At 43.5% G+C, this 20,000-nt stretch overlaps 2 protein-coding genes across 2 annotated transcripts in view; both read left to right on the top strand.

Moving 5' to 3' along the window:
* LOC128359164 (mixed lineage kinase domain-like protein) overlaps positions 1–1,746 on the top strand; it is a 15,919-nt gene extending 14,173 nt beyond the window's left edge. The window contains exons 11-12 of the mRNA XM_053319601.1: positions 310–450; positions 1,458–1,746. Coding sequence (XP_053175576.1) covers positions 310–450; positions 1,458–1,507 — 191 coding nt within the window. The 3' untranslated portion in view covers positions 1,508–1,746. The remainder of the gene's footprint in view (positions 1–309; positions 451–1,457) is intronic.
* Positions 1,747–3,539: 1,793 nt separating this feature from the next.
* Positions 3,540–20,000, top strand: part of rfwd3 (ring finger and WD repeat domain 3) — a 23,213-nt gene continuing 6,752 nt past the window's right edge. The window contains exons 1-7 of the mRNA XM_053319399.1: positions 3,540–3,587; positions 10,978–11,273; positions 12,753–13,018; positions 14,563–14,606; positions 15,017–15,214; positions 16,033–16,124; positions 17,903–18,017. Of these exons, the coding sequence (XP_053175374.1) occupies positions 10,978–11,273; positions 12,753–13,018; positions 14,563–14,606; positions 15,017–15,214; positions 16,033–16,124; positions 17,903–18,017 (1,011 nt within the window). The 5' untranslated portion in view covers positions 3,540–3,587. The remainder of the gene's footprint in view (positions 3,588–10,977; positions 11,274–12,752; positions 13,019–14,562; positions 14,607–15,016; positions 15,215–16,032; positions 16,125–17,902; positions 18,018–20,000) is intronic.

The following is a 20,000-nucleotide window of genomic DNA, read 5'->3' as shown; positions in this document are numbered from 1 at the left end:
AGGATGGAAGGAGGGAGAAAGGAGGAGGGAAGGAAGGGAGGGAGGGAGGGAGAAAGAAAAGAAGGAAGGAAAGAAGGAAGGAAAGGAGAAAAGGAAGGAAGGAAAGAAGGAAGGAAAGGAGAAAAGGAAGGGATTAAGGGAGGAAGGAAGGATGGGGGAAAGAAGGAAGGAAGGAAAAAAGGAAGGAATAACCTGCAGCTATAACACTTTAAACACACACGACTCAAACCACAGATTGTGACCTTAAAGTATCTTCATGTATATGCATTGCTCATACTTACTGTTATATTATACTGCATTTCGTTTCAGGTTGTTCAAGTAAAGAAATCTATCAGAAAGTGTGCAAAGAGAAATATCAGGAGCCGCTGCCTGACGACTGTCCTGAAGCTCTGGGATCTCTGATCAACGCCTGTCGGAGCTACGAGAGCTTCCAGAGGCCGTCTGCTGGAGGTAAATCACTGTCTGAGTGTTTGATATGAAATATCTAGTTTATACTACTTTATATACAGTTAGCTAGTTTATACTACTTTATATACAGTTAGCTAGTTTATACTACTTTATATACAGTTAGCTAGTTTACACTACTGTATATACAGTTAGCTAGTTTATACTACTTTATATACAGTTAGCTAGTTTACACTACTTTATATACAGTTAGCTAGTTTACACTACTTTATATACAGTTAGCTAGTTTACACTACTTTATATACAGTTAGCTAGTTTACACTACTTTATATACAGTTAGCTAGTTTACACTACTTTATATACAGTTAGCTAGTTTACACTACTTTATATACAGTTAGCTAGTTTATACTACTTTATATACAGTTAGCTAGTTTATACTACTTTATATACAGTTAGCTAGTTTACACTACTTTATATACAGTTAGCTAGTTTATACTACTTTATATACAGTTAGCTAGTTTATACTACTTTATATACAGTTAGCTAGTTTACACTACTTTATATACAGTTAGCTAGTTTATACTACTTTATATACAGTTAGCTAGTTTATACTACTTTATATACAGTTAACTAGTTTATACTACTTTATATACAGTTAGCTAGTTTATACTACTTTATATACAGTTAGCTAGTTTATACTACTTTATATACAGTTAGCTAGTTTATACTACTTTATATACAGTTAGCTAGTTTACACTACTTTATATACAGTTAGCTAGTTTATACTACTTTATATACAGTTAGCTAGTTTATACTACTTTATATACAGTTAGCTAGTTTATACTACTTTATATACAGTTAGCTAGTTTATACTACTTTATATACGGTTAGCTAGTTTATACTACTTTATATACAGTTAGCTAGTTTATACTACTTTATATACAGTTAGCTAGTTTAGTCCAGTGGTTCCCAACCTAGGGGTGGGGTCCCTCCATATATAAATATTATATAAATATAAATATTAATACTGTGGTTTTGTTTCTCTCCTACAGTGCTGGCTGATAAACTTCGCAGTGTGGTGGCTCAGTTAGAGGAGCAATGAAACGTCTCCGTCAGCTGTCCTCAGAGAGAAGTCATGAAGTCTGAAAACTGGCCTGTAACATGTGCAACAACTGTGATATGATTTATTGATTAATTGATTAATCACCAGCAGTTTTTTTAAAATAATGGAGCAATAATTTCAAGTCTGATTCCAGCTTCTTAAATGTGAATATTGTCTCGATGTCTTTAGTCCTCTGTGACAATAAACTGAATATTTTTGGGGTTGAGCAAGGCACTAAAAGCCAGAAGTTGTTACCTCAGTTCATAAAGACTATTAGAGAAGTAGTCTTCAAACTATAGGAACCTGTTTCTTAACACCAGCCTTTTTAGGGAACTTCTCACTAATATGATGTATTGTTTGAACTGCATCATGAATTAAAATGTTTCTTTTAATGATTTTATGTTAAGGGGTCTGAGCACCTGCAGGATGAATGGGTAGTGTAGTTTAATTTTAGAGCTGCAGCACAACAAGTCTTTATCTGATCATGTACTGTATGCACAAACTACAGCTGGTTTAACACTCAGGAAACTGTTGTAACTTCATATCAAACTGAAAAAGACTCCTCACAGTCGATACTGGTGGAAGCAACAAGCAAACTGTCGGAATCAATCCTGCTTTTATTGATGTTTTGTTTGTTTGTCCCTTATGTTTACCATGATCACTGATTCCTTCTGTGATTAAAAGACATTACTGATGAAACATGAGTGGTGATGTTTAAATGCTTAAAATATGTACACACACAAATATCAGTGGTGGAAAATAATTAAGTACAGTTTGAGGTACTTGTACTTGACTGTAGTATTTCCATGTGATGCTACTTTCTACATCTCAGAGGGAAATATTGTACTTTCTACTCCACTACATTTATTTAACAGCTTTAGTTACTTTTCAGATGCAGATTTGACACAATGGATAATATAACAAGCTTTTAAAATACAACACATTGTTAAAGATGAAACCAGTCAGCAGTGTGTAGTCGGCTCACATTTCAGATGTCTATGAGTTGTTAACAGCTCCACCAAATACTGATTTTTCCCTCTAAACTTCTCACATGCTTTCATTTCAATAAATGTTCAAATGATCCAATATTTCAGCAAAAATCAAAGATTAGAGAAAAAGTCCAAAAACTGAAAACACGTGTGTATCAGAACTTTGTTTTTTCTTCTTTCCCATTAATCATCTCAGCAGCCCTCACATTTATCTGCTGACCCTTTGAAGGGGACCCACCCCTAGGTTGGGAACCACTGGACTAAACTAGCTAACTGTATATAAAGTAGTGTAAACTAGCTAACTGTATATAAAGTAGTATAAACTAGCTAACTGTATATAAAGTAGTGTAAACTAGCTAACTGTATATAAAGTAGTATAAACTAGCTAACTGTATATAAAGAAGTGTAAACTAGCTAACTGTATATAAAGTAGTGTAAACTAGCTAACTGTATATAAAGTAGTATAAACTAGCTAACTGTATATAAAGTAGTGTAAACTAGCTAACTGTATATAAAGTAGTATAAACTAGCTAACTGTATATAAAGAAGTGTAAACTAGCTAACTGTATATAAAGTAGTATAAACTAGCTAACTGTATATAAAGTAGTGTAAACTAGCTAACTGTATATAAAGTAGTGTAAACTAGCTAACTGTATATAAAGTAGTGTAAACTAGCTCCACGTCCAGCAGCTACAACAGTAACATGCTGCTCTAACGGGCTTCATGGGCCTCATGTTTGACCCTGCTGTAGTACAATGTCACATCACTCATAATACTTTTACTTTTGGTTTCTGGTTTTTACATCAGAGTATCACATCCTTTTTGCGGTAGGGAGTGATCCATCTTGACTCACAGACGATCTTCGGCTGTGACGTCAGGCGCGGGATGGGGGCGGGGTTCAGATCGGAGCGGCGCCGGGAGATTCGATCCCTGTCGGCGGGACGAACACAGCCGAACACTCCGCCGTGAAGCTTCTCATAGAACCGGACTCCAACCAACGGTTCCACCGGTCTGTGCTGCGTCTCTCTGCCGTGGAACCATGCTGTCACCCCGGCTGTTCATCCAGTGTTAGACCCTCACTCCCCACACAGGTACGGTTAGGTTAGCTCAGCTCCTCCATATGCTAACCAGCTAACCACATTTACTCATTTTAATTTTAAGTATTTTAAATTTAAAAAACACTATCATTAATATAATCACAAGCTTTTATATAAGTATATACATTTAGATTTTTTAATTTAAAGCGTTATTCAAGCTTTTAATGGTAGCTTACGTCAACCGTTGCTAGGAGACCAAAGCAGATAAAATATATTTAACCCCTTTTATTAGGCTTTAAAATCAGATATTTTTACGTTGCTTTATTAATAATTAAGCTGGCGTTTTTTATATAACTGGCAACATAAGGTGCTTTTTATTATTATTTTTTTATAATTATTTTTGCTCAGAGGCCTCCATGTCCTCGGTGTGGAGTTAAGCGCTAAGCCGGAGAATGCGCCTCCTAGCCCCGCAGAGCTCACCAGGACGAGCCGCTGCACCGGTGCTACAACAACCAACAGATAGCAGATTGGTTTATTGATTATTAATACATTTAATTAGGAGGATGGCTCATAGTTGACACCACGCATGCTTCCCAATGTTAATATTGTTAATTAGCACCACATGTAGGTTGTGTAACTTCTGACTTTCTGCAGCCAGTTGCAGCTGAAGTCACAATTTAATTAGTCTTAAATCGACAATTAGGAGCCCAAAATGAGCATTAAAGCAGGGTTTTCTTGCTGTTATCATCCCTCCTGTTCATATTGACCATTTGAAGATCCCTTCATAATGCATTTTTAATGGAAGTGATGCAGGACAAAATCTACAGTCCTCCTCCTATGTTTAAAAGTTGATCTGAAGCTAGTATGAAGCATGAAAGGTCCTCCTGCTGTGGATGGTGCTGGACCACCTTCACTCCTGAATCCTGCAGATCTAAAAAACAAAATTAATTGAAGGATCTCGAGGTGTTTTAGGGTCACATTTCTGAAGCTTCATATTAGCTTCAGCTTTGTCCAAATGAATCTTCATCTTCATCTTCTATGTTTCAACGTTACAGTGCTTTTAGTATCAAAGTCTTTTTGTTCCTATACTTCCACCACAGAGAAACAGGAAACACTAAGAGGGAATCTGATTCTAAAAAGACTGTAAATGTGTCAGATATCACTTGATATGACTAACCCAACCTGATGAAGCTCAATATAAAGGCCTATTTTTAACTCTTACATACTATTAAGGATAAATTAAACCCCCTTTTTTTTAACATGTGAAAGCAGTAAAGACAGCCTGAACACTGTAAGCTGTGCGTTGTGGTGTAAATTTGACCTGTACTTATTCAACAAATACCATCAATACAATCCTTCTGTTTATTAGATAAGGACTAGGCATGGGATGATAACCGTGTTCAAGGTATACCGCGATTTGAAAAAGCCACGATAACTGAAACCGCCAAATTTTCTGTTGTACCGTTCCTAAGGTATGAGCCGTTTTTTGTCTGGTCAAAGACAGGAAGTGCTTGTCAAAGACAGGAAGGGCTGGTCAAAGACAGAAAGTGCTGTCAAAGACAGGAAGTGCAGGTCAAAGACAGGAAGTGCTGGTCAAAGACAGGAAGTGCTTGTCAAAGACAGGAAGTGCTGTCAAAGACAGGAAGTGCAGGTCAAAGACAGAAAGGGCTGGTCAAAGACAGGAAGTGCTGGTCAAAGACAGGAAGGGCTGGTCAAAGACAGAAAGTGCTGTCAAAGACAGGAAGTGCAGGTCAAAGACAGGAAGTGCTGGTCAAAGACAGGAAGTGCTTGTCAAAGACAGGAAGTGCTGTCAAAGACAGGAAGTGCAGGTCAAAGACAGAAAGGGCTGGTCAAAGACAGGAAGGGCTGGTCAAAGACAGGAAGTGCTGGTCAAAGACAGGAAGGGCTGGTCAAAGACAGGAAGGGCTGGTCAAAGACAGGAAGTGCTTGTCAAAGACAGGAAGTGCAGGTCAAAGACAGGAAGTGCTGGTCAAAGACAGGAAGTGCTGGTCAAAGACAGGAAGTGCTGGTCAAAGACAGGAAGTGCAGGTCAGAAATCCCTCAGGTGGTGCAGCTGCAACAAAGAGTGTCACGACCCCTCACACTGTCATTACATAATCAGGTTAAATTAACATGTCTGTCTTTATTTTTCTTCCTTTTAGGAACATTTAACTCTTTATTGGGCAAATAATTATATTTGGTAACTTCTGTAAATACCCTAAAATATCCTTCCTTCCTTCCTTCCTTCCTTCCTTTCCTTCCTCCCTGCCTTCTTTCTTCCCTTCCTCTTTTCCTTATTTCCTCCGTCCTTCCTTCCATCTGTCCTTCCTCCCTCCCTCCTTCTCTCCTCCCTTCCTCTTCTTTACCTCATTACTCCTTTCATTCTTTCCTTCCTCCATCCCCCTTTCTTCTTCCGTCCTTCCTTCCTTCTTTCTTCCCTTCCTTCCTCCCTCCTTCTCTCTTTTTTTCCTCCCCCTTCCTTCCTTCTTTCCTCCACCCTTCCTTCCTTTCCTTCCTCCCTCCTTCCTTCCCTTCCTTCCTCTCTTCCTTTCAATGAGTGTCCTATAAAGGGTTAAGAGCTCTAATCACAATACCGCCATACCGTGAAACCGTGATATTTTTTCTTATGGTTATCATACCGCCAGAATCTCATACCGGCCCATGCCTACAAAGGACCACAATACAGTGTGCTGAATGTTTGTTTTTCCTCAATAAACAAATAGTATAAAACATTTAGAATACACCCACTATGAACAGTATGTGGGGGTTAAATGTTAAGTCTTTGCACTAAATGAGTGTGTGGACACACTGTGGATTTAGTCCTCCATCATTTTACATTGAAAGCACATTTGAAGGTTTTAATAGTGAGTATGAAGAACAGGAGGAATCATTACAGAGAGGAAAACCTGACTGCTGCTTAAACACTCACTTTGAATAATTGTGAACTTATCCTTTAAACTTCCTGTCGTCCTCCTGGGTCAAATTGACCCGTCTGTTTTGACTGTTTCCTTCCTTCCTTCTTTCCTTCCTTTCTTTCTCTCTCCTTCTCTCTTTCTTTCCTTCTTCTCTCTTTCCTTCATCTCCCTTTCTTCCTTATTCCCTTTCCTTCCTTCCTTCCTTCTTTCCTTTACTCCCTTCCTTCCTTCCTTCCTTCCTTCCTCCATCCCCCTTTCTTCCTTCTGTCGTTCCTTCCTCTCTCTCTCCTTCCTTCCTTCTTTCCTTCCTCCGTCCCCCTTTCTTCTTTCCGTCTTTCCTCCCTACCTTCCTTCCTTCCTTACTTCTTTCCTTCATCCTTCCTTCCTCCCTTCCTTATTTCCTTTCCTCCCTTCCTTCCTTCCTTCCTCCCTCCATCCCCCTTTCTTCCTTCTGTTGTTCCTTCCTATCTCTCTCCTTCCTTCTTCCTCCCTTTTTTGGGAGTTTGGCTGCAGTATTCAGTAGTATGCAGTATTTTTTTACTTTCACTTTTAAAAAAGGGAGGAGCGACTTTGTGGTTTTAAGATTATAGCACAGAGTCCAGTGACCTTTTTAAAATATCAGTTGAGTGTTTCATTAATCCCCTGACAGCAGATATTAAGATATTATCTGTCCTCCTCCTTCTGGTGGTCCTCTGGTGTGAGATCAGCTTCTTTAACCCTTAAACAGACAACGTGCACCAGGAGATACAGAACCTCTTTCTTCCTTCCTTCCTTCCTTCCTTCCTTCATCTGTCCTTCCTTCCTTCCTTCCTTCCTTCCTTCCTTCCTTCCTTCCTTCCTTCCCTCATCTGTCCTTCCTTCCTTCCTTCCTTCCTCAGATCTAAGTTCAGCTGTTAGGGTAAATGTTCCCTCCTTCTGTCCTTTCTTTCTTCCTTCCTTCATCTGTCCTTCCTTCCTTCCTTCCTCCCTCCTTTCCTTCCTTCTTCCTCCCTCCTTCCTTTCCTTCCTTCTTCCTCCCTTCCTTCCGTTTCTCCCTCCTTTCCTTCCTTCCTCCCTCCTTTCCTTCCTCCCTTCCTTCCCTTCCTTCTTCCCTCCTTTCCTTCCTACTTTCCTTCCTTCCTCCTTCCTTTCCTTCCTTCTTCCTCCCTTCCTTCCCTCCCTTCCTTCCCTTCCTTCTTCCTCCCTTCCTTCCCTTCCTTCCTTCCTCCCTCCTTCCTTTCCTTCCTTCTTCCTCCCTTGCTTCCCTTCCTTCCTCCTTTCCTTCCTTCCTTCCTTACTTTAGGTGCAAATGACAGAACTAGTAAGGCCTGTTTAAGGGTTAATACATTTGAATATCTTTAAAATATTGTAAAAAAAATAAGATAAGATATTCCTTTATTAGTCCGACTGTGGGGAAATTTAAATGATTACAGCAGCAAAGAAAAACAGAAATAGCATCAATAGAAAGATTATATATAATAAAAAATACACAGGGGATAAAAAGACAATTATAAATAGTATTAACCCTCCTGTTGTCCTTGAGTCAAGGAAGGGAGGGAGGGAGGGAGGATGGGAGGAAGGGAGGGAGGGAGGAAGGAAGGAAGGATGGAAGGAGGAAGGAAGGATGGAAGGGAGGGAGGGAGGGAGGGAGGAAGGAAGGATGGATGGATGGAAGGGAGTAAGAAGGAAGGAAAGGAGGAAGGAAGGGAGGAGCGAAGGAAGGAAAGAAAGGAGGGAGGAAGGAATGGAGGAAAGGAGGGAAGGAAGAAAGGAAGGGAGAGAGGAAAGGAAAGAAGGAAGGAAGGACGGAGAGAGAAAGGAAAAGAGGAAAGGAGGAGGAGGAAGGAAGAAAGGAGGGAAGGAAAGAAGGAGGGAGGGAGGAAGGAAGGAACAGACAGGGTCATTTTGACCCGGGAGGACGACACAAAGGTTGAATTGCTCATCTTGCCGACTCTTATTTGTCACTGACCCCTTTACAGAGCTTCAGAGGTACTGGTAGGTGGATTTTAGCTGTGTCCCAGTTCAGGGGTTGTCTCCTTTTAAAATGCAGCCAACAAATACAGCTTTCTTTTCCCTCTTTTTGGAGGATACATTTCTACTATCCTTCCCTCCCATATCCCAAGATCCTTTGCATGCCTGTCTTTCCTTCCTTCCCTTCTTATTTCCTTCCTTCCTTCCCTCCATCTTTTTAATAATCTGGCCCACATGAGATCAAATTGGTTTGTATGTGGCCCTTGAATGAAAATGAGTTTAACCCTTAAACAGACAACGTGCACCAGGAGATAGAGACTCTTTAACCTTCCTGTTGTCCTCCCGGGTCCTTCCTCTGTCCTTCCTTCCTTCCTTCCTCTGTCCTTCCTTCCTTCCTTCCTTCCTTCCTTCCTTCCTTCCTTCCTTCCTTCATCTGTCCGTCCTTCCTTCCTTCCTTCCTTCCTCAGATCTAAGTTCAGCTGTTAGGGTAAATGTTCCCTCCTTCTGTCCTTTCTTCCTTCCTTCATCTGTCCTTCCTTCCTTCCTCCCTCCTTTCCTTCCTTCTTCCTCCCTCCCTTCCTTCCCTCCCTTCCTCCATCCTTTCCTTCCTTCCTCCCTCCTTCCTTCCTTCCTACCTTCCTTCCTTCCTCCCTCCTTCCTTCCTCCCTCCTTCCTCCTTTCCTTCCTTCCTTCCTTCCTTCCTCCCTCCTTCCTTCCTCCCTCCTTCCTTTCCTTCCTTCTTCCTTCCTTTCCTTCCTTCTTCCTCCCTTGCTTCCCTTCATTCCTTCCTTACTTGAGGTGCAAATGACATAACTAGTAAGGTCTGTTTAAGGGTTAACACCTCTGATATAAAGGAAACAAGTTTGATAATAAGTCATATTTAAGCCTCAGCAGCAGCCAGAGAGTTTATCTTAACCCAAAACAGAAGCTGTGTCCCAATTCAGGGGTTGTATCCTTTTTAAAATGCAGCCAACAAATACAGCTTTCTTTTCCCTCTTTCTGGAGGATACATTGCTACTATCCTTCCCTCCCATATCCCAAGATCCTTTGCATGCTGCTGCTCAATCCCGAAATCTTCCTCCAGAACAAGGAAGATTAAAAATAAAATCAAAAATTGTTCTAGCTTAATCATTTTTTTTTAAAACTTTCTTTCTACTCTTTCACTTCCTTTTTGTTCTTTCGCTCTTACTTTGGCGGGGGCCTGGGCTTCAGAGAGCGGGCGGGAACATTTGGTGACACAACCAGGAAATCCTCTGAAGGCTAGACCGTCCCATTGGTTGATGCATCCTTCGGAGGTTCCTCAGAAGGAATCGCATTTAAAGGCCGGGTCCTTCAAAGGATGCAGCCCCTGAATTGGGACACAGCTTCTGTTTTGGGTTAAGATAAACTCTCTGGCTGCTGCTGAGGCTTAAATATGACTTATTATCAAACTTGTTTCCTTTATATCAGAGGTGTTAACCCTTAAACAGACCTTACTAGTTATGTCATTTGCACCTCAAGTAAGGAAGGAATGAAGGAAAGGAAGGAAAGGAGGAAGGAAGGGAAGCAAGGGAGGAAGAAGGAAGGAAAGGAAGGAGGGAGGAAGGAAGGAAGGAAGGTAGGAAAGAAAGGAGGGAATAAGGAAGGAGGGAGGAAGGAAGGAAGGAAGGAAGGTAGGAAAGAAAGGAGGGAAGAAGGAAGGAAAGGATGGAGGAAGGGAAGGAAGGCAGGGAGGAAGAAGGAGGGAGGAAGGAAGGAAGGACAGATGAAGGAAGGAAGAAATGACAGAAGGAGGGAACATTTACCCTAACAGCTGAACTTAGATCTGAGGAAGGAAGGAAGGAAGGACAGATGAAGGAAGGAAGGAAAGACAGAGGAAGGAAGGAAGGAAGGACAGAGGAAGGACCCGGGAGGACAACAGGAAGGTTAAAGAGTCTGTATCTCCTGGTGCACGTTGTCTGTTTAAGGGTTAAACTCATTTTCATACAAACCAATTTGATCTCATGTGGGCCGGATCATTAAAAAGATGGAGGGAAGGAAGGAAGGAAGGAAGGAAGAAGGGAAGGAAGGAAAGACAGACAAAAAGAAAGAAGGAAGAAAGGTAGGAAGGACAGACAGACAGAAGGACAGACGGAAGGAAAGAAGGGAGGAAGGACAGATGGAAAAAACTGAGGAAGAAAGGTAGCAAGGACAGATGGAAGTAAGGGAGGAAGGAAGGACAGACAGACAGACAGAAGGAAAGAAGGAAGAACAGATGGGAGAAATGGAGGGAGGAAGAAAGATAGGAAGGAAGGGAGGAAGAAAGGACAGACAGAGGGAAGGAAAGAAGGAAGGCCAGATGGAAGAAACGGAGGAAGGAAGGAACGATGAAAGGAAGGAAGGACAGACAGACAGACAGAAGGAAGGACAGATGGAAGAAAGGAAGGAAGGAAGGAAAAGAACACAGAAAGGAAAGTGGGCCGGATAGCACCCCTCGGTGGGCCGGTCCTGGCCCACGGGCCTCATGTTTGACCCCCCTGCTTTAACCTGAAGCCTTGTTGATGTTAGAGCTTCGTCATTAAGAGTAACCGGTGTAACCTTGGTTCCGTGCTGGCGTTCAGATGGAGGCGATGGAGGTGGACTCTCCCATGGAGCTGCAGACAGGAAGCATCAGGCAGCCTGAAGCCGCCGCCGCAGTACGAGCCGAGGTCGTAGATGGACCGCACGTCATCTCCGACTCCGGGAGCAGCACGGAAGTGGACGACGATGACGATGACGAAGATGGAAACGGAGGACGGCAGGCGACGGCTCGGGCGCCTCCCTTCCTGCTTCCTGCCGCCTGGGCGTTCAGTCAGAGAGCCGTGGGAGGAGCCACGACGTCAGCGTCTCAGGGAGCGCCCATACGCAGGAGGCTCAGGTACACACTGTGTGTGTGTGTGTGTGTGTGTGTGTGTGTGTGTGTGTGTGTGTGTATATTCAAGAGATGTAACCTGTGTGTGTGTGTGTGTATTCAAGAGATGTAACCTGTGTGTGTGTGTGTGTGTGTGTGTGTGTGTATTCAAGAGATGTAACCTGTGTGTGTGTGTGTGTGTTCATGAGATGTAACCTGTGTGTGTGTGTGTGTGTTCATGAGATGTAACCTGTGTGTGTGTGTGTGTGTGTGTTCATGAGATGTAACCTGTGTGTGTGTGTGTTCATGAGATGTAACCTGTGTGTGTGTGTTCATGAGATGTAACCTGTGTGTGTGTGTTCATGAGATGTAACCTGTGTGTGTGTGTTCATGAGATGTGACATGTGTGTGTGTGTGTGTTCATGAGATGTAACCTGTGTGTGTGTGTGTGTGTGTGTTCATGAGATGTAACCTGTGTGTGTGTGTGTTCATGAGATGTAACCTGTGTGTGTGTGTTCATGAGATGTAACCTGTGTGTGTGTGTGTTCATGAGATGTAACCTGTGTGTGTGTGTTCATGAGATGTGACATGTGTGTGTGTGTGTGTTCATGAGATGTGACATGTGTGTGTGTGTGTGTTCATGAGATGTGACCTGTGTGTGTGTGTGTTCATGAGATGTAACATGTGTGTGTTTGTGTGTGTGTGTGTGTGTTCATGAGATGTGACCTGTGTGTGTGTGTTCATGAGATGTGACCTGTGTGTGTGTGTTCATGAGATGTGACCTGTGTGTGTGTGTGTGTGTTCATGAGATGTGACCTGTGTGTGTGTGTGTGTGTTCATGAGATGTGACCTGTGTGTGTGTGTGTTCATGAGATGTGACCTGTGTGTGTGTGTGTTCATGAGATGTAACATGTGTGTGTTTGTGTGTGTGTGTGTGTGTTCATGAGATGTGACCTGTGTGTGTGTGTTCATGAGATGTGACCTGTGTGTGTGTGTTCATGAGATGTGACCTGTGTGTGTGTGTGTGTGTGTTCATGAGATGTGACCTGTGTGTGTGTGTGTTCATGAGATGTGACATGTGTGTGTTTGTGTGTGTGCCTGCGTCTGTCTGTGTGTGTGTGTGTGTGTGCGTGTGTGCCTGCGTGTGTGTGTGTCTGTGTGCGCCTGCGTGTGTGTGTGTCTGTGTGCGCCTGCGTGTGTGTGTGTCTGTGTGTGCGTGTCTGTCTGTGTGTGTGCGTGAAAAACTACAATGAACAAAGCAAAACTAACTAAAACTAAACTGAACAGCAGATAAAATCATCTTAGTTTTAGTTTTCTTTTCATCGTTTCCATGGTAACTGTGTTGTGTTCAGGGTCACTTGTTGAGATAAACAAACACAAACTCAGTGTTCAGCATTATTTCATCCTTTACAGCTTCAAGGCTTTCCTCCTCATACCTGACACACTCAAACTAAAACTGTGTGTGTGTGTGCGTGTGCGGTGTGTGTGTGTGTGTGTGTGTCCCAGACAGGGCCTCAGGGTGCACTACCCCAGTCAGACTGCAGCGCCCTCTAGAGGTTTCCCTGACTTCCTGCTTCGCGCTCCGGCCGCCACCGTAGCCGAACCGGAGTCCGGCAGCACGACGGAGGTCAGCGAGTCTGACGAGGAGGAAGAGGAGAGAGACGACGAAGAACGCGCTCCCGTTGCCGCGGCGACCGCTGAACCCGCCCAGCCCCCCCCTTCTGCCGGCCCTCAACCTGGAGCCTCCAGTCCAGCACAGGAAGCTCCAACCGGTGAGTCTGGAGTCCGACTGATATATCGATTAGATGATTATTATCAGCTGATGTCGGCCAAACACAGATATATGGAGGGAAGGAGGGAAGGAAGGAAGGATGGAAGGAAGGAAGGAGGGAGGGAGGGAGGAGGGAAAGAAAAGAAGGAAAGCAGGAAGGAAGGAAGGAAGGTAGAATGGAGGGAGGAAAAAAGGAAAAGAGGAAGGGAGGAAGGAAGGAGGAAAGAAGGAAGGCAGGAAGGATGGAGGGAGGGAGGGAGGAAAGGAAAGAAAGAAGGAGGGAAGGAAGGAAGGATGGAGGGAGGGAGGAGGGAAAGAAAAGAAGGAAAGCAGGAAGGAAGGAAGGTAGAATGGAGGGAGGAAAAAAGGAAAAGAGGAAGGGAGGGAGGGAGGAAAAAAGGAAAAGAGGAAGGGAGGAAGGAAGGAGGGAAGGAAGGCAGGCAGGAAGGATGGAGGGAGGGAGGGAGGGAGGAAGGAAGGAAGGAAGGAGGGAGGGAGGGAGGGAGGAGGGAAAGAAAAGAAGGAAGGAAGGAGGGAAGGTAGAATGGAGGGAGGAAAAAAGGAAAAGAGGAAGGGAGAAAGGAAGGAAGGAAGGATGGATGGAGGGAGGGAGGAAGGAAGGTAGGATGGAGGGAGGAAAAAAGGAAAAGAGGAAGGAAGGAAAGAAGGAGGGAGGGAGGGAGGAAGGAAGGTAGGATGGAGGGAGGAAAAAATGAAAAGAGGAAGGAAGGAAAGAAGGAGGGAGGGAGGGAGGAAAGGAAGGAAGGAAGGAAAGAAGGAGGGCAGGAAGGAAGGAAGGAAGGAAAGAGGGCAGATAATGCGTTATATAGAGGCTGCTCCAAATGACACCAAAGTTGTCTGGGTGAGTTAATGATCGTATTTTATGCTAGAAATAAGATCCAGGTTATAAAAAACGGTAATTATCCGTTTAATAAGGGTTTAAACCATAGACTGTATAAAAGAAATGGACGTAACATCCGTGACATCACCCATTGGTTTGTGGACTGCTGCTCGGAAGCCAATAGTTTCTAATCTAGGCAGCGCCATCTTGAAAATTTCAGGTGCATGCTGGGAAAAATAAAAACACGGATTCTACTTATATGGGCATGAGGCGGGGCCATGGGCGGAGCGGGGAGGTTGCTATGGTTGCGAGGGCTGGATCTCGAGGACATTGGTCAATCAACCTGTCAATCAGGACGTAGCCACGCCCTAATGCATACCCTGCTTTATCGTCACATATAAAATCAGGGAGGCCAAAATGTCCCAAATGAACATCATACTGCATTGAAGAAGGCTTTAAACTAGCGATTGAGACCATAAACACATTTTGAAAACGTTTACTGAGGTTAGAAACCAAGTGAGAAGTTGGTGAATTCTCCATTGACTTGTATAGAGACGGTCGCCCCCTGGTGGCCTTTTGATAGAATGCAGCTCTAAGTTACTTCCTGGTTGGTTTCATTTCAGAGGACCAGAACTCCCTGCCTGGTTTAAACTGAAGCTCCATTATATTCTATTTAATGAATGTTTTATTGTTTCTCTCCTCAGCTGCAGACGCTGAGAGGACAGACGCTCAAACTCTGGACGTTAAGGTAACTTTTTTAACTTTTTACTTTAATGTTTTTCTTTTATTGATTCAGCAACAAGTTTAGAAATGCTAATAAGACATTGAAGGTTTTTTTTTGTGAGTAAAAACAGCTGGAAGGAAAAATGCCCTACAAATAAAATCTAATTTAGTAGTTTTATTATTTTTATATTTAATTTTCCTTTTTAAATACCCCCACCTCACACTTCTGGCTTTTACTCCCTTTATTTTAGTATTTATTTATTAATTATAGTTCTTGAATCTCTTTATTATCTTTTATTTTATTTGCATATTCAGCATTTTTAGTCGTTATTTATCATTTATTGTGTGAAGTATGAAAAATGCCCTACAAATAAAGTCTGATTACGGTAATATAAAAACTAATCTCTAACTCCTCGTCTCCTCCTCCTCCTCCAGTCGCTCCCTGCTGCCTCTGCTTTAGCTCCGCCTCCTCCCAGCGAGGAGGGCGAAGGTGACACCTGCACCATCTGCTTCGAGCCGTGGACGACGGCCGGCGAGCACAGACTGGCCGCTCTGCGCTGCGGTCATCTGTTCGGCTTCACCTGCATCCAACGCTGGCTGAAAGCTCAGGGACCCGCGGCTAAATGTCCTCAGGTTAGTTAGTGATGTCACTCAGTGCTCCTGTTGTCCTCAGGTGAAGGAAAGAAGGAAAGGAGTAAGGAGGAAGGAAGTAAGGAGGGAGGAAGGAGTAGCGAGGGAGGAAGGAAAGGAGGTAGGAAGGAAGGAAAGGAGTAAGGAAGGAAAGGAGTAAGGAGGGGGGAGGAAGGAGGGAGGGAGGAACGAAGGAAAGGAGTAGTGAGGGAGGAAGGAAAGGAGTAAGGAGGAAGGGAGGAAGGAAGGACGGAAAGGAGTAAGGATGAAGGGAGGGAGAAAGGAGGGAGGAAGGAAGGAAGGAAAGGAGTAAGGAGGGAGGGAAGAAGGAAAGGACTAAGGAGGGAGGGAGGAAAGGAGGAAGGGAGGAAAGAGGGAGGGAGGGAGGAAGGAAGGAAGAAAGGAAAGGACTAGGGAGGAAGGAAGGAAAGGAGTAAGGAGGGAGGGAGGAAGGAAAGGAGTAAGGAAGGAAGGAAAGGAGTAAGGAGGGAGGGAAGAAGGAAAGGAGGAAAGGAGAAAGGAAGGAAGGGAGGAAGGATGGAAAGGAGTAAGGAAGGAAAGGAATAAGGAGGGAGGGAGGGAGGGAGGACGGAAGGAAGGGAAGGAGGGAGGAAAGGAGTAGTGAGGGAGGAAGGAAAGGAGGAAGGAAGTGAGGAAAGAAGTATAGAAGGAGGGGAAGAACAAAGGAAAATTAAAGAAAGAGAGGAAGGAAGGAAGGAAGGAAGGAACAGTCAAAAGAGACGGTGTCAATTTGACCCGGGAGGACGACAGGAAGGTTAAATCTTGTGTTTCCTGACTTCTTATTGTTTTTTCGTCTTCAGTGCAACAAGAAAGCGAAACGTTCAGACATCGTTCTGCTTTATGCTCCGAAGCTCAGAGCGCTGGACAACACGGAGCAGGAGAGTCTGAAGAAGTGAGTCATGTTTTCTTTATAACACAGACTGTATAAAAGAAATGGACGTAACATCTGTGACGTCAGCCATTGGTTTGTGGACTGCTGCTCGGAAGCCAATAGTTTCTAATCTAGGCAGCGCCATCTTGAAAATTTCAGATGCATGCTGGGAAAAATAAAAACACGGATTCTACTTATATGGGCATGAGGCGGGGCCATGGGCGGAGCGGGGAGGTCACTATGGTTACGAGGGCTGGATCTGGAGGACATTGGTCAATCAACCTGTGAATCAGGACATAGCCCCGCCCCTAATGCATACCCTGCTTTATCGTCACATATAAAATCAGGGAGGCCAAAATGTCCCAAATGAACATCATACTGCATTGAAGAAGGCTTTAAACTAGCGATTGAGACCATAAACACATTTTGAAAACGTTTACTGAGGTTAGAAATCAAGTGAGAAGTTGGTGAATTCTCCATTGACTTGTATAGAGACGGTCGTCCCCTGGTGGCCTTTTGATAGAATGCAGCTCTAAGTTACTTTCGCGTTGGCTTCATTTCAGAGGACCTGAACTCAATATCGATATCGCCATGATATTGTAGGATGACTGTTGGTGCCTCCACAAAATATTTACACTATGAGATTTTTCATAAATGATTATCAGTAATGTTGATACAATGACAAAGTGAGTAAAAGGCAAATAATAGAACAGACAGAACAAACAATAAATTTACTGTAATGGCTTTAAAGGGATGGATGTAATTTCGACCTAGCGTCATATGCACCATGAGGTCTATCTAATATAAAATAGTTAGAGTTAGAGTCATCAGCCAAATGGGTTAATACAGGCGCTAACAGGACACTAGTGTATTTGGTTAACTATGTTTTAGTTATTTACTCTATTTATTTTGCACTCCGGTCCTTAGAAACATATTCCATTGTATGTATTTAAATATATATGTGGTTAGAATGACAAATAAATCAAATTTGAACTTAAATCTTCACGTTTAAGGAGCTTAAACCAGCACATTTCTCTGCATTGTTTCCTCCAAAAAGTCTTTACAACAGTTATTTTAATTTATAAATCTATTGATAATTTTCTATATTAATCAATGGTCGATATGAGTGTGAAAAAAAATCAGAAAATAGTCACGTTTAATAATCTGGAACCAGAAAATATGAGCTTTATTTACCCCTTACTAGCTGGTGATGGGCTTTCTATCAATCAGGGAGGGAGGGAGGACAGAGGAAAGAAGGAAGGGAGAGAAGGAAGGAGAAAAGAAGGACACAGGAAAGAAGGAAGGGAGGAAGGTAGGAGGGAGGGAGGAAAGAAGGAAGGGATGGAGGGAGGAAAGAAGGACACAGGAAAGAAGGAAGGGAGGGAGGGAGGATGGACAGAGGAAAGAAGGGGGGAAGGTAGGAGGGAGGGAGGAAAGAAGGAAAGGAAGGAAAGGAGGAAGGGAGGGAGGGAGGAAAGAAGGAGGGAGGAAGGGAAGAAGGACACAGGAAAAGAAGGAAAGGAGGGAGGGAAGGGAAGGACGGGACGGAAGAAGGAAGGGAGGGAGGACAGAAGGAAGGAAGGTAGATTTATTTTGGTTTTCTATCAGCTGTCAGACACCACAGCTTCAGGAGTGTTTTGTTCCTCACAGCTTGTGTGTGTGTGTGTGTGTGTGTGTGTCTGTCTGTCTGTCTGTCTGTCTGTCTGTGTGTGTGTGTGTGTGTGTGTGTGTGTGTGTGTGTGTGTGTGTGTGTGTGTGTGTGTGTGTGTGTGTGTGTGTGTGTGTGTGTGTGTGTGCAGGTCTCTGGAGCAGGAGCAGTCTCTGAGGAGGAAAGCTGAACTGGAATCAGCTCAGTACAAACTGAAGCTTCAGGTCGTCACCAACAAATACGGACAAGCACAACAGGAGCTGCAGGTATCCATGGCAACCAATTATTATTATTATTATTATTATTATTTTAACATCCTGGAGCTTTGGTTAGTTTTGACATTTGGTTTTAAGTTGATTTGATATCAGTTTGTAGGTGTAATTAACCCTCCTGTTCCTCACTTCCTTCCTTCTCTCCTTCCTTCCTTCCTCTTTCCTCCTTCCTTCCTTCCTCATTCTTTCTTTCCTCTCCTTACTTCCTTCCTCTTTTCCTCCTTCCTTCCTTCCTTCCTTCCTTCGTTACTTCGTTCCTTCCTTCCTCCCTCTTTTCCTCCCTTCCTTCCTTCTTTCCTCCCTTCCTTCCTTCCTCCCTCTTTTCCTCCCTTCCTTCCTTCCTTCGTTACTTCGTTCCTTCCTCATTTCATTCTTTCCCCACTTCCTTCCTTCTCTCCTTCCTTCCTTCCTCTTTTCCTCCTTCCTTCCTTCCTCATTCTTTCTTTCCTCTCCTTACTTCCTTCCTCTTTTCCTCCTTCCTTCCTTCCTTCCTTCCTTCCTTCCTTCCTTCGTTACTTCGTTCCTTCCTTCCTCCCTCTTTTCCTCCCTTCCTTCCTTCTTTCCTCCCTTCCTTCCTTCCTCCCTCTTTTCCTCCCTTCCTTCCTTCTTTCCTCCCTTCCTTCCTTCCTCCCTCTTTTCCTCCCTTCCTTCCTTCCTTCTTTCCTTCTTTTCTCCCTTCCTTCATTCCTTCCTCATTTCCTTCTTTCCCCACTTCTTTCCTTCCTCATTTCCTCCCTTCCCTCGTTCCTTCCTCTTTTCCTCCCTTCCTTCCTTCCTTGACCTGAGCACAACAGGAGGGTTAAAGATAATCTGCCCCTTTTTTGGTCTTATTAGTACTTTACCAGCTATAGAGGCCTAAACATGTCTTAATTTACCACAATATTAATATTTATTTGAACAATATCTTCTGGTAAAATGTGTTATTAGGTTCTTTTAAATTAATTCTAATCACTTCTTGTGCATTTAAAATACAATGAATTAATTGTAAGATAGACTATAATGATTAATATGTGAGTAAATAAAAAAAAAAAAAAGTAAAATATGAAAGACTTCTTCAAAAGGCAAATGATTTAGTAATTTTAATGTATTTATTTATAATGTAAAAATATGATCAAAATGGAAGGAAGGAAGGTAGGAGGGAGGAAGGAAGGGAGGAAGGTTGGAGGGAGGGAGGGAGGACGGACAGAGGAAAGGAGGGAGGGAGGGAGGGAGGGAGGGAGGAAAGAAGGACAGGAAAGAAGAATGGAAGGGAGGAAGGAACGAGGAAGGAAATGAGGGAGGAAAGAAGGACAGAGGATGGAAGGGAGGGAGGGAGGACAGAGGAAAGAAGGAAGGGAGGGAGGAAAAGAAGGAAGGACACAGGAAAGAAGGAAAGGAGGAAGGTAGGAGGGAGGGAGGAAAGAAGGAAGGAAGGTAGGAGGGAGGGAGGGAAAGGAGGAAGAAGGGAGGACAGAGGAAAGAAGGAAGGAAGGGAGGGAGTGAGGAAAGAAGGAAAGGAGGAAGGTTGGAGGGAGGGAGGAAAGAAGGAAGGAAGGAGGGAGGAAAGGAGGAAGAAGGGAGGGAGGGAGGACAGAGGAAAGAAGGAAGAAAGGGAGGCAGGGAGTGAGGAAAGGAAGAGAAGGAGGGAGGAAGGAAAGGAAGGAAGGACACAGGAAAGGAGGAAGGTAGGAGGGAGGGAGGAAAGAAATATGATCAAAATGATTCTGCATTAGATTATAATTAAAAATTGTCACATTTGAGCCTCCATACATTAACCCTTTATTGGGCAAATAATTATATTTGGTAACTTCTGTAAATATCCCAAAATATCCTTCCTTCCTTCCTTCCTTCCTTCTTTCCTTCCTTCCTTCCTTTCCTTTCTCCCTGCCTTCTTTCTTCCCTTCCTCTTTTCCTTTCTCCCTCCCTCGTTCCTTATTTCCTCCGTCCTTCCTTCCTTCCTTTCGTTCCTTCCATCTGTCCTTCCTCCCTTCCTCCTTC

The sequence above is a fragment of the Scomber japonicus genome, chromosome 5, assembly GCF_027409825.1.
Source record: "Scomber japonicus isolate fScoJap1 chromosome 5, fScoJap1.pri, whole genome shotgun sequence".
NCBI lineage: Eukaryota > Metazoa > Chordata > Actinopteri > Scombriformes > Scombridae > Scomber > Scomber japonicus.
Note: the sequence above shows the minus strand (reverse complement) of the source record. Positions and strands in the feature narration are given on the sequence as shown.